General features: G+C 41.1%; 1 protein-coding gene across 1 annotated transcript in view; it reads right to left on the bottom strand.

Moving 5' to 3' along the window:
• MGAT5B (alpha-1,6-mannosylglycoprotein 6-beta-N-acetylglucosaminyltransferase B) overlaps positions 1-14,799 on the bottom strand; it is a 301,222-nt gene that overhangs the window by 120,347 nt on the left and 166,076 nt on the right. The window contains exon 4 of the mRNA XM_089534995.1: positions 434-546. Within this exon, the coding sequence (XP_089391121.1) occupies positions 434-546 (113 nt within the window). The remainder of the gene's footprint in view (positions 1-433; positions 547-14,799) is intronic.

Consider the following 14,799-nt stretch of genomic DNA (forward strand, 5'->3'; position numbering starts at 1 on the left):
TGGTAGCCATTTTCTTAGGGGTTGACTGAATTTCATAACAACTAATTTATAAACCACTGGTATCAGAACAGTACTGCAAACAGAAACATAGAATCATTGAATTCTGTCATTTTAAAATTAATCCATTATTTTTGGCTCAGTTATAGAAAACATAACAGATTTATAGCAGAATATTATGTTTCTGTAATTCACCCTTCTAAAAAAGAGATACCAGGGTGAAGGTTTTCTGAAAAAGTATATACTCTGACCTCCTCAAACTCAGAGTAGATTTGGGGAAGAAAAACCCAGTTTGCATACTCAGAGCTGAGTAGAAAACATGGTCATCAATTAAAACACAGACCCAGAGAATCCAGACTCAAGTCAAGCCCCTTCCATTGTAGCATATAATAAACCAAGGTTGCTGTCCTCTTTCGAAAGCTAATGATGCTCTTACGTTTTCCATTTAGGAGGCTGTTGCGAAGAATCTGATCCACCTTCATTGCGATGTCTGAGACGTTCTGAGCAATTGCTTGGATCCTCTCCATCAAGCCCACTGCTGGATGGAACCTGAAAAGTATTTAGACAAAGAACAAAGCCATGTTTCATTTTTATCAAGCACTCAAACTTGTCAGAAAGAACAAAGAGGGCCCTTTGCTCTAAAACAACAGTCCTTTGAAACTACAAATGGTGCAAATCGTCACTGGAACATCTAGATCAGACCACATAACACCAGTATTAAAATCTCTTCACTGGCTACCAATTAGCTTCTGGGCGCAGTACAAAGTGTTGGTTATTACCTTTAAAGCCCTACATGGCTTGGGCCTGAGTTATTTAAGGGAACGCCTCTCCCTACACAATCTCCCCACACTCTCAGAACAACCGGGAAGAACTTATTAGAGTATGTATACACCAGGTTAACAACTTCCCACAGGGCATTTACTGCCGTAGCTCCTAAATTATGGAATGGCTTGCCAGAGGAGTTCCATCTCATTACCACCTTAGATGCCTTTAAGAAAACACTTAAGACAGATCTCTTCCGGCAAGCCTATCCACCCATTCTGCTATACGAGAGTTAGAAATATCCCACCTCTGTTTGTAAAGATATGTATTTTAAATGATGTTTTAGGCCTGTTACAGACAGCCAAAATAAAGCTGCTTCGAGTCACAGTGGAGGTATGGTGTTTCAATGATGCATGTGTCCTAAGAGTCCAGAAGCCACACCAAAGCCACACTCCAGTCCTTAGGGTTGGAACGTGGCTTTGGTGCGATTTCTGGACTTTTAGGATGCATGCATCATTGAAACACCAAACCTCCACTGTGACTCGAAGCAGCTTTATTTTGGCTGTCTGTAACAGGCCTTAGTCTATGTATTGTATTGATAGCAGTTTTACTGTTTTATTGAGTGTATTTTATATGAAATTGTAGTTTTTATCTTGTAATGTTGTAATCCCGCCTCGATCTGCATGGAGAGGTGGGAAATATAAATAAAAATTATTATTTATTATTATTATTATTATTATTATTATTATTATTATTATTACAAGGCCAAATGCCAGTAGGAACAGCACTGACAGCCAGAAGGATGTTGGCTGGTGTGGGTGGGGCAGGGAAGTGGATACTGATGTATCCAAATTCTCACAGCATTTTATCAAACTGGATTCAGCAAGAGTCTTGATTTGAGAGCAGAGCAGAAGCTGATCAATTGCCATTTTTGAACTGAGCAGAAACTGCAATGGTAGTTTCTGAACTGCACTGCTCAGAAGTTGAGTTGATCCTCCATATGAGCTACTTCTGATCAATCTGTCTCAGAATTTTCTTGCTACGGGGATAATTTGGTCGCTTTTTACATGTCCTCCAAATGACATCTCATATTAACTATAATGATATTTGTAACTATTATGATATTTAAAACAAAGCCCTGAAAAGGTGAATGCAACAACCATTTCCTTAGAAACAGATGTCAGTTGTGTAACTTTACTAATCAGGAACTTTGATTAGCTGCTCAGGCACAAGTACACTGAAAAAGAAAGATTAGCATTTTCCAGGCTGCATGTGTGAAAGAGCTCCATTTTTTCAGAGCTTGGAAGTGATATATTGCAAGTACTGGTGTTACCCAGTGGTATCTCTGAGTTTGGTGTCACCTGATGTGGGAGCTCAGAAAAGGCTGCAAGGGGCTAGCAGACTGCCATGCCCTTCTACTGGCTCACTTGCTGGTCACCTTGATGGCAGGACACCAGCCAGCCAGACTGCTACTGGGAAATGGTGCTGCAGCTTCCAGAGGGCCAGTTTAGGGTCTGGCACAGCTCCTGGAAGGCACATAAATGGAAGGCACCACACATTCCAACTGGCATGACTGCTGGGTAAGTGAGAAAGGGAGGTGATGCCATTTCTTACTTGTCCCGCAACTGTGCTGATCCCACCAAGTATACTGCCCTGCCAGGTGTACATCCTGACTCTGAGGTGTCACGCAGAGTGGTCTGAACTCCGTACACTTCTTTTGCTAAGTAACATAATGGCTAGAATCCTTTTTCTAGTTCCAGCTAGAACAGAACTATTAAATCTCCCATTCAATGTCTGGAAATCATGCCCTATGAGGAGTGACATAAGCAGCTGGGTATGTTTAGCTTGGAGAAGAGAAGACTGAGAGGTGCTGTGATGACCATCTTTAAATACCTGAAGTGGTGTCATGCAGAAGATGGAGTGAGCTTGTTTTCTGTTGCTCCAGAGACTAGGAGTCAAACTACAGGAAAGGAGATTCCACCTCAACATTAGGTAGAACTTCCTGACCGTAAGAGTTGTTCCACAGTGGAACATACTCCCTCGGAGAGTGGTATAGTCTACTCCTTTGGAGGTTTTTAAACAGAGATTGGATGGCCATTTCTTGGTAGCATTTTGACTGTGTCTTCCTGAATGGCAGGGGACTGGATGTTATGGCCCTTGTGGTCTCTTCCACCTCTGTGATTTTATGGAAATAAATTGTGCCATGGAGGACACATGATTTCTGAAATCAAAGCAATAGAAATGCAACCTGCTGAAACAAAATATTTCAGAGCCGACTGAGGTGTTTCTATTCAGGATTCATTTATTCTAATCAATTGTTGAATGGTGAGTCCCACTGATTTAATGTGTCTTGTCTAGTCAGGTGTAAGAGGAAGGCATAGGCCAATGTCTTCTACTATTGCTGCTTTCCCCATGTAGCCAATAATGTTTACTCTTTATCATCAGCACAAAGGTATTTTGAAATTATATGACATATTCAGATGAAATTATCTCCTGAAATTTCAGATTTATGTAAATTAGCAAAACTACAAAAGTGTCCTCGCTAGAAAGAAAAGTATAGTACAAAAAAGGAGAAAATTAGGAAATATTAACACATGCCACATTACACTGACTTAAAAATGTACTTTTGTAGGTTTATGACACTTTCTTGGGCATTTTGAGGAGAGCTTTTAAATGTTAAGCTGTAGATTGATTTTTAAAAACTACAAAATACAGGGGAAGTAATGAATAATTTAAATATTGCAACAGTAATGGTAACAAGATACTGTTTGGGCTTTTGTAATGAGTTACATAGTGTATTATGTTTTCAAGGTCTGTCCTTGCCACTCCAAGGAAAGATAAGAAGTGCTAACTTCTGAAATAAAAATTATCTGTGCCTACCTTACAAGTCAAGCAGAAGAAATCTACTTTAGAGAAAGCACAACATAAATTTGGCTGTAGAAAACAAGTGGTGTAGTCATGCCTTCCACCCATTCTCCCCTAGGGGTAATGGAAGATCTTGGATGAAACAAAACTAAAAATCCCGAGGACATTACTCAGCCAAGAGATTCTAGCTATTTTAAGAATATAAATCAAGGAGCTCAATTATACCTGTCATTTTTAAGCTCCCAAATAACAGCTTTGTAGTTTTAGTGAAAGGCAGTTACATGAAGAAGACTTGGGCTGATATAATTGTTGTCATTACTACTCTGGACCTTCAAGTTGACTTATGACAGCTCTAAAGCCAATGTATCATAAGGTTTACTTGGCAAGACTTGTTCAGAGGGGTTTTGCCTTTATCTTCCTCTGAGGCTGAGAAAGTGTGACCTGACCAATGCTTAAACCACTACACTACACTGACTCTCTATAATTAAATTATGGCGAAATTAAGTGAAAACCCCCACTATCACTTAATTTTTTTAAAAAAAATGTAATTAAAAATAGTATTAAATAGAACAGTAGGAGATGGAATGAAGGAACAGAGCAAAGCATAATTTAAATTATATCCAGGATCTTCTTCAGGATTACAGATATTAAATGCTTTTACATGACAAACCTCAGTTTATTCAATTTGGTGTGGGTGTCTAGGAGGCAACTACATAATCTGTAAATTTAGTAGAGAAAGAACACAATGCTGGTAGGCCAAATGGCCTTTTTCTCCTAACAGTTAATTATACAGGGGCTGTCAGATCTCTTTGCTGTCAGTGCTGCCAAATCTCTTTGGTTTGATGTATCATGCACAGTATTAGTAAAAACTAGTATGGCAATTCCATTTATATGCAGACTACAGAACTTAAAGCTCTGCTAATCATATGACCTCACAACCCTACACATGCCTTCTCCGAAATAAATCCCATTTTTTCCCAAAGGGGCTTGCTCCCTACATGTGTATAGGACTGCATCCTAGATATAGTACTGTATTCTGTAGTAAGAGTACTGCTGGGAGGAACATAACACAAATTTAGAAGTTGGCTAGTTTTAAATTATAAACCTGACAATGCATTTAAAAAAACAAAACAAAATGTGAATGAAATTTGGGTGACTTTTAATAATCTGTCAAAAACTACTGATGAATTGTAGGGCAATTATATTGCATCTAACTTGCCAGTGGGAAAAAAAGATTTGTGGTTTTCTCTGGATTTTCAAGGACAATCCAGTTGTGTGGTAAGTGTAGCCAACAGAACTGTATCTGAATTGTATCTATAACTCCACTAAGGGTAGATTTACATATAAATGTGCAGTAAAACCTGGGGTGCCCTGGATTTTCCAGATTCACAATGACTCTGGGGCTTGTCTATGCACTTGTCCCACCACATTCACTAGGGTTAGGGGCACAGGTCCCCGTGAATGTGGAAAAACCACAAATAACAACAACACTATGGCCTGTTACAGACTGCCAAAATAAAGCTGCTTCGGGTCTCTTTGGAGATATGCTATTTAAATGATGCATGGGTCCTAAGAATCCGGAAGCTGCACCAAAGCTGCACTCCAGTGCTTAGGAATGGAGTGTGGCTTTGGTGCGACCTCCAGACTCTTAGGACCGATGCATCATTTAAATAGCATATCTCCAAAGAGACCCAAAGCAGCTTTATTTTGGCAGTCTGTAACAGGCCAATGTTTTTATCTGAGAGAACACCTCTCTAGGAATCTCTTGGTCCTCTAGTGCAACTCTGTGGTCAACATCTGCCAGACACTGACCACAGAATTGAGCTGGAAGAGCTACAAATGCCTAATGGAGTGTTCTCTCTAGGAATATAATGACTGGGCCACCAGTCATTTGAGGACTTCTCTCAGACAACAAAGGGTTAAACTGGGGGGAAGGTACATGTTAATGAGAGTAAACATCATATGCTAATGAGATTTACATCATAGCTGACCTAAGGCCCAACTGACCAATCAGTTGAGCAGGACCGGGAGTTTCAAGAACCTTCCAACAGAGGTCTTTGAAAGGCCTCTGTGACCATGCGCCTGAGTCTTTTCCCTTGTGAGGCCATGTGGCCTTGTGGGTCTTCTGTTGTGTTGGAAGCCCAGCTGTTGGGCCTGTGCCAAAAGGGCAGGCTTAAGGGATGCAGTTTGAGCTAGGCAATGGGGACCAGCTCCGTGCATCCAAAAACCCATCAAGGACTGCAGAGCCCATCTCTTTGTGAGTAGCTTAGGAAATGTGTTAGCTAGTGCGTCTAGGTTTTTGTTATGTTTATCTTTTGGCTTGCCTAAAATGAACATCTTGTAACTATGTATGCTGTATCTGCAAGGTAAGGAGGCCTTGCATGAATGATACTTTATTGCTCCATTCTGTCTACTTAGAATAAATACTTTCTTTAAAAGTATCTGATGTCTCTGTACTCCTATACACGTGCCTTAGCTCGGTTGTTGCTTGTTTAGGTTAGTAAGGGAAGGAACTTAAGTCCTTAGCAAGTCCCAGTATGTGCTAAGGGGAGTTCTTTGGAGATTCACTGGTTGGTGGCAGCTTGACTAGAGGATCTCAAGGGAACTCATTCAGTTCAGCAGGGAGTGGGAACAGAGACCCAGGAGACTTTAGGGGAAACCAAAGGGATCCTCTGGGTCTAAGGGCCAAGAACAGGGTGGCTGTTTGGCGGCTTGAACCCCAGGGATCACCACAAGGAATCTCAGTGTGACTTTGGGTTAAAGGTGACCATAGAGTTGTGCTGGAGGAGCTAGATATTCCTAAAGAGAACATATTAATAAAATCTGTGAATAATCAAATACAAAGAAGTCAAAGCCGCAAATGTAGAAGGATGAGTGTACTATTAAAATGGACAGGGAGGCTATTCATAGCAAATTCAGATTAAGCATTCACATGTTCAACAAATCCAGAGGCAGTATCAATGTAAAGCAGCAACCTTCCTTGAATTATTTCCAGTGACATGACTCCCAAATATTTTTTTACCAGTGCATCAAGAATTCACACATGCAAAGGAGTGCAAGTAAAGGCAACTAGATACATGTGCATAAATACAGCCACATTTTTTGTTAAAAAGAGGACTAAAAATCTTCCAGAAAATGGGGGAAGAAGACCTCTAAATGAACCCTCAGCAAAACTCCAGGCTTCTTGCAACTAAATGCTCTCTGTCAGTCTGGCTTTGCTTCGCGAATGAAGATTCAGGAAGGACTCATCCCGCGCTTTGTACAAGCGCGTTGGTGACTAAAAAGGCCAATCTGGGACAAACAGGTCCAGTTGCAGAAAGCACAGCAAAAAGTCTCCTTGGGTGATGTTTCCGGGTTGTGGTTCTTTCTGCGTTGTCGTTTCTCTTCGAGACTCATTCGGCGTGAGCTTTTGAAAAAGGCTGCAGCATCGTGGATAGTGCACCTCCATGCCTCCCGATGCGAGGCCAGGGCGGACCATTGTTGGTGATCAATTTGGCCAAGCCTGAGATGTTGTTTCAGGGAGTCCTTGTATCTCTTCTTTGGGGCGCCCCTCTTACGCTAACCCGTGGTGAGTTCACCATAGAATACTATTTTGGGAGGCGATGGTCCTTCATCCTAGAAATGTGTCCTGCCCAGTGCAGCTGCGTCCTCAATAGTATGGCCTCAATCCTGGTGATCCCTGCTTGCTCAAGGACAGCAACATTTGTCACATAGTCAGTCCAGTGTATATTTAGAATTGTGCATAAACAGTGTTGATGAAAGCATTCAAGGAGTCGTAGGTCGTAGGCGATAGGTGACCCATGTTTCAGACCCGTAGAGGAGAATAGACAGTACAATGTGCTTCGCCTCAAGTGTTTGTCACTCCAGACTCTTTTGTGAAGCCTTCCGAATGCGCTATATGCCTTTGCTAATCTGTGATCGATCTCTTTATCAATCTTGGCGTCTGAGGAGATGATGCTTCCCAGGTAGCTGAACTGCTGGACGGACTTAAGCACGGATGTGCCTACAGTGATGTGGGGATGGTAGTGTTCTTCCTGAGGTGCCGGCTGGTAGAGAACTTCTATTTTCTTCAGACTGACTTCCAGTCCAAAGAGCTCTGCAGCTGTTGCAAAACAAGATGTTAGGCGCTACAGAGCTGCTTCCATATGGGCAACGAGGGCAGCATCGTTAGCAAAAAGCAGCTCATGGACTAGATAGTTTAGAGTCTTAGTGCGGGCCCTCAGGCAGCTTAAGTTAAACAGGCTACCATCAGTACAGCAGTGTATATAAATGCCATCTTCTTCTTTGAGATCTGCCATAGCCCTTTGGAGCATCATGCTGAAGAAGATTGTAAACAGAGTTGGAGCGAGAACACAACCTTGTTTCACACTATTAGTTATTAGAAAGGGCTCCGAGAGAGCGTCGCCATATCTGACTTGGCCTTGCTGGCCTTCATGTAGCAGGATGATCATTTTGAGGAATTTTGGGGGGCATCCTAGTTGTTCCAGGATCTGCCACAGACCTTTTCTACTCACAGTGTCAAAGGCTTTGGCGAGGTCGACAAATGTTACATAGAGTCCTTTGTTCTGCTCTCTACATTTCTCTTGCAGTTGTCTAAGGGCAAATACCATGTCTGTAGTGCTCCTATTAGCTCTAAAGCCACATTGGCTTTCAGGAAGAAGCTCTTCTGCAATAGCAGGGACTAATCTGTTCAGCAGTATCCTTGCAAGGATTTTTCCAGCGATGGAGAGAAGTGTTATGCCTCGATAGTTTGAGCAATCCGATTTTGCTCCTTTTTTCTTGTACAGGGTGATGATGACTGCATCTTGGAGATCTGATGGTAGTTCGCCTTTTTCTCAGCAACTCACAAGGAGCTCGCGGAGTTTAGCATGGAGTACATGACCTCCATGTTTCCAAGCTTCAGGTGGAATTCCATCGATCCCGGCAGCCTTGCTATTTTTCATCTGCTGTATGGCCTTAACGGTTTCTTCCAAAGTGGGAGCTATGTCCAATTCCTTTTTCATCAGTTGTTGTGTCATATGTTGAATAGCTGATTCTTTGACTATTCGGTTGGCACTAAAGAGGCGTTGGAAATGTTCACCCCATCGGTTCAGAATGGAAGCTTCATCTGTGATTAGTGTTTGACCATCTGTACTGTATAGGGAGTTTTGGATCTGATATGTAGGTCCAAACACTGCTTTAAGAGCTTCGTAAAATCCTCTGGAATCACCCAGATCTGCACAACATTGTGTCTTTTCTGCTAAATTGATCCACCACTTGTTCTGAATGTCTCAGAGTTTTTGCTGGAGTTGACTACATGCGAGGCGAAAGGTTGCTTTTCTTACATGGCAGGATGGCTGGGCGAGGTGTGCCTGGTGAGCAGTTCTCTTCTTTGCCAACAGCTCCTGGATCTCTTGATTGTTTTCATCAAACCAGTCTTGGTTTTTCTTGAGGGAGAATCCTAAGGATTCTTCCGCAGACTGCAGGATGCTGTTTTTGATATGTTGTCAAAGTGCTGTAGAAGAGTCTACAGGATGGTCTTCAAGTTTTGTTTGCAAAATTGCCTGGAAGTTGTCTCTCATGGCAGCTTGTTGAAGATTGTTGACTTGGAGTCTTCTCTTTAGGATGCCACCCCTCTTAGGTTTCAACTTAAAATGAAGATTTAGTTTGCATCTTACGAGGCGATAATCTGTTTGACATTCTGCACTGGGCATCACTCGGGTATGACGGGCATCGCGAATATTTCTCTGGCGCACTAGGATATAGTCAAGTGAGATGCCAGTATTTGGATCGGGGATGCATCCAGGTTGTCTTCAGGCTATCTTTCTGCTGAAAGATGGTGTTTGTAATAGTCAGCTGCTGTTCTGCACAAAACTCTAGCAGGAGGTGCCCGTTATCATTACAGTTTCCAACACCATGCTTGCCTAAAACACCTTTCCAGGCTTCTTAGTTCTTTCCTTTCCAGAAGTTCGAAGAACTCTCTGTCAGTACTGGTGCACTAATTCACAGAAACATTTCAGTTTTTTAAAAAATGTCTTTGACTTGTGCTGTTATTTTTGGCTTAGGAATGTGCTGGACGAATGTCTTTGGGTTGCACAACTCTTGTGTCAGAGGTTCTTCAATCATTGTAACCAGATCCTATAACAGGAATAGTCCAGCGGTAAAATTTAGATTACTGCAATATTTGTCAAATAAGGGAATTTCATGAGAAGAGCCTTGGCATGTCCCACTCATTGCCATGGAGAATTGGAAAAGCTACAGCTATACCTACGGTAGCTACAAATATTTTCACAAATGTCTCTGATTTTACTATTTACAATTCCCTCCCTACCAGCCATTGGTACATGTATACTCACAACTCAGGATAACACTGTATGCATTTGATGAAGGAGGCTGGAGTCTTGAAAAGCTGTGGATGAGACATTTCTAAGACCCCCTGTCCTCCACTGCTCTGCTTAGGTCCTCCAAATTCAGGCCTGTGGCCTCCCCGATTGAGTCTATCCATCTGACATAAGGTTTTCTGCTATTTCTCCTACCCTCTATATTTCCTAACATTATTGTCTTTTCTTATTATTCATGCCTCCCCATGATGTGGCCAAAATAGAACAGTTCTGTCAATTTAGTCATTCTGGCTTCAGAGAGAGTAAGGTTTGCTTTGTTCTTTGTCTTTTTGGCTATCTATGGTATCCTTAACATTCTTCTCCAGCACTGCATCTCAAATGAGTTGATTTTCTTTCTGTGGGCTTTCTTCACTGTCCAGCTCTCACATTCAAACACAGTGATGAGCAATATAATGGCTTGGACAATCCTCACTTTAGTGTTTAGTTTTATATCTTTACATTTTGCAATCTTGTTCAGTTAGTTCACAGCTGCCCTTCCCAAACCTAGTCTTGTTCTAATTTCTTGACTGTAGTCTCCATTCTGATCAAAGTTTCATCCATGGCATGGGAACTCACTGACTATTTTTATTTTTTCATTATCTAGGATGAATTCTTGTAGATCTTCCATGGTCATTATTGTTATTTTCTTAATGGTCACCATTAAGCATACCTTGACCCTCTTCAGTAATTGCTCCAGGTCTTTGTTTGTTTCTGCTAATAGAATTGTGGCATACACATATCTTAGGCTGTTAATTTTCCTTCTTCTGATCTTCACTCTTCCTTCCTCTTGAGTCTAGGCCTGCACTGCATACAATATTTTCTGCATATAGGTTCAACAAATAGGGCAATAGTATGCAGCCTTTCCTGACCCCTTTGGCAACTGGAAATAATTTTGTTTCTCTATTTTCAGTTCTGATGGCAGTTCTTATCCTGAATACAGGTTGAGCATCAGGACAATCAAATGTAGTAGCACTCTTATTTCTTTAAGAGTATTCCATCGCTTTTCATGATCTATGTATTGTATTATATCTAATTATTTTTGTAGAATGTATGCCATAGGCAGGTTCATTTTATGTATTTTAATCGATTGTATGTACAACACTGTGTAAATTTACAGCACTACATAAATAAAGCTTAATCATCACCATGATCATCATTATGATCATCATCTATGTAATCAAAGGCTTTGCTGTAGTCAATAAAGGAGATACTGATTTTCTTCTGGAATTCCCTGGTGCATTCTATTATCCAACTTATGTTTGCAATGTGATCCCTGGTGTGTCTTCCTTTCCAGAAACCAGCTTGCACCTCAGGAATTTCTCACTTGATATATGGTAGGAGTCTTTGATGTAGAATGTTGAGCATGACTTTGCTTTCATGGAAAATTAGTGCAGTGGTCCTGTAGTTGCTACAGTCTTTTGTCTCTCCTTTTTTACTATATGTACAGGAATGTAAAAGCTTAAAAGCTTATACAACAGTAAATGTGTTAGGTTTTTTTATTGATTAAAAAAACCATAAAAAGCATAAAACACTCATAACATAAATATAACACAAAATATATGCACATACATAAAACAAAAACATAATAAACAACAACAACATTCAACAGTTACCTTCCTAAGCTAGTAGAGCTCCCTGTTTCTACTATATTGTTCTAATCCAACTGTTCTTATTTTCACATAGATAAATTTACCCTCCAACTCTGCTATAACTTCAAATATTACCTTTATTGTCCTAATATAATTGCTTCTTTACTTATATATTTCCAAATCAGTAATCCTACACATCCAATTTTATTAATGTATCCTTAATCTTTAAGGTTCCACAAGACTTTTTGTTTTTGTTACCACTCTCAAAGGACTAGCAGCTATAATACTGAAAGGCTAGCTTTCTTCTTTTTATAGCTCACCACATTAACATTAAAAGGACCTTATTCTGGTTGACAGAATGAGGCACCACATAAATTACATAAGACGTTACTGGAAGATTACCACAGTGGTGGGGTGGACATGACTTGGGCTTGACATGAGGCTTCTTATTGTAACAGCTGGTATAGGAGAGTCAGTGTGGACCAGCAGATAATAAGCTTGGCCCTGGATGGGGGAAGTCTCAGTTCAGATCCCAGCACAACTATTGTTTCCCTGCACAAATTGTTACCTCTCCGTTTTTCACTTCTCTGTCTGTAAAAAGAGGCCCAGTAATTGGCTACTTCACAGAGTGGCTCTGCTGCTAAAAGAGCAGAGCAATTTTCAAAGCACTTTGTGGATTGCAGTGCTGAATGGGTAGTAATAACATAGTTCTTCTGAGACTAGGAACAGAAGCTGTAGGTTCTTCTTCTTCTCCTCCCCACTCTCACCCCCACCCTTGCATTACAGAGAACAGAGCAGGGGGTCTACACTATTCTCTGAAATAGAAGGAACAAAGGCAGCTGAACAAGTTGCACTCATTAAAGAGAGACTCCAATGGGAAAATATTACTCCAGAAATATTTCCTTTTCAATTCAGTACAGTTGTCCAGTGGGCAGGAGGACCTGGATTTTATGGAGAAGCTTTTCAGGTGGTTTTCCATATGGCAGACATAACATTTTTCTGAAGTGTTAGTGATTCTTGACATGTAATCTTAACGTGTGACTTTAGGCTCCTCATGGAAATAACAGAAAGAAAATTCTGGAGAGTTTTTCCAAAGAAGTAGCAAATTGTGAATTAAAATTCAACTCCTTCTCTATACTAGTGCAGCTGTACTGAATGTGGGGAGTGAAGTACAGTTAGAAGGGAGAAGGCATGGCTAAACCCCTCTCATTTGCTGAGATACTTTCCAGTCAGCCCTCTCTAATTCTTTTCTATTTCTTGTCCTCTAATAGGTTTAGTACACCTTTCTTTGAGTAGAGAAAAAAAGCTAAAATTTGTTTAAAAGATTTTCAAGAGGCAGCTTACTCATATTGTGGAATAAGAGAACAAAGTCCCTGGACCTTTTGTGCAAGTCCCTTACCTGCCCTTTTTTAGACATTATAGGTACAACGATTTGGTCAAAATAATAGAAGAATGTCAGGAGGAGGTGCTAAAAATTTCACAAAGTGAAAAAATGTGGTGGGATGGCAATAGAAGCAAGCTATAATACCTGTCTCTGGGCAGGTCAACAGTGGCCAGAATACTCCAAAGCTGCCCCCAATTCCTGCTGTTACCTAGGCACACTGGAGTAACACCGGTTAGCTGTCTACATGGGTCTCCCACTGTGCTACCTGATGCTGCTGCCACTGGCATGAGTTATTCACTCTGAGGTTGGAAAAGAGGTACAGAGGATCGTTCACACACCAGCAGTGGTGGTGCTAGACAAGCAAGACGTTGTGTAGACAGCTATTCAGCATTGCTGTGGAGTGCTCTAGATTTTCTTGGCAAATCCGGTGCAAAAGGTAGGTTTTAAAAATTCAATGTAAGGTAGGGATGGCCCAGATTCGGTATGTAACTGGCCTTCCCACTTCAAGACAGTCCACACCTGAATTGGGGTTTTGGCCCTGTGTCATCTGGACAGGGCAACATGAGGACAGGGGGAAAGTGGTGCAAATGGCCTATGTAGACATGCCCCTTATTACATCTAAGCAGGAAAGTTTAAGAGAGCCACTTCACACATTATTGTTCTAGATGTATGCCTACAATTATTCACAAGAACACATGCAACAGAACTATATGAATGCAATCAACACATTTATGTCATGCAGATCCATTCATCTGTGAACCAGAATTGGCCACAATGCCCCACTGGATCTATACTCAAATATCAAACTTCGTTTTGCTGGATGTAATGTCTGGCATGGCCCTTATTGAGATGGGGGGTTGCTAGAAAGCATCCAGAACAGTGGCTGGATCCTGAGACTCTACGTCTATGATCTTATTTGAAGCTAACAAAATGTTCCACCAGCATGCTTATATAGAGCCCCTTTGGAAATTTAGGAAGATCAGTTAGGCGGTGGTGCAAGCATTCCCAGAATCCCTGTGCAACAATCTGCCCACATCTGAGCCAGTCCAGAGTCGTCTGGCTGGTTTTTCACAGCTAGGCAAAAATAAATAAATAAATAAATAAATAAATAAATAAATAAATAAATAAATAAAATAAAAAAATGTACAAGGAGGTACTTGGTACTTCATGTGACATTTGAAAAGATACTTACACTGGCAGAATCCATGATCATGCTGTTGAAAATCACTAAGAAGAGTCTAAAGAACATGTTTTATTTATAATTAGAGTGTGAGCACCGTAAGCCTGTGGGCACTTACATAGCAATAATACCCACTGAACTCATTGGAAGAATGTGATATTATCAGGATGCAATGGTTAAGCCAGTAAAACTTGTTTATAAAGCAAGATTAAAATAAAGAGCACCCTGGACCTGCAGTGCCTGCTATAATGAATGTCCATCACAATATTGTCAGCAGAAAAGTTGTGAAATAAGTTGCAAGTAACCTTAGTCTGTTTTCCAGTGTGATGGATCCAGCCTGGTTATGGTGACTGAAACGCTGGGACTACGTTGATCCAAATTTGTTCAGTCAGGAGGCTGATTTGGTCAAGCCATTGCTACACTCAACTCTTTGGTGACATAAGACCACAGAATCATAGAACCTTAGAGTTGGAAGAGACCACAATGACCACTGAGTCCAACTGCCTGCCATGCAGGAACACCAATCAAAGCACCCCCAAAAGATGGCCACCCAGCCTCTGTTTAAAAACCTCCAAAGAAGGAGGCTTCACCACACTCCAGGGCAGCATATTCCATTATCAAACAGCTCTGACTGTCTGGAAGTTCCTCCTGAGCTTTAGGTGG

This window comes from Sceloporus occidentalis, unplaced genomic scaffold (genome assembly GCF_023333645.1).
Source record: "Sceloporus occidentalis isolate IW3139 unplaced genomic scaffold, rSceOcc1.0.p SCAF_1, whole genome shotgun sequence".
NCBI classification, from domain to species: Eukaryota; Metazoa; Chordata; class Lepidosauria; order Squamata; family Phrynosomatidae; genus Sceloporus; species Sceloporus occidentalis.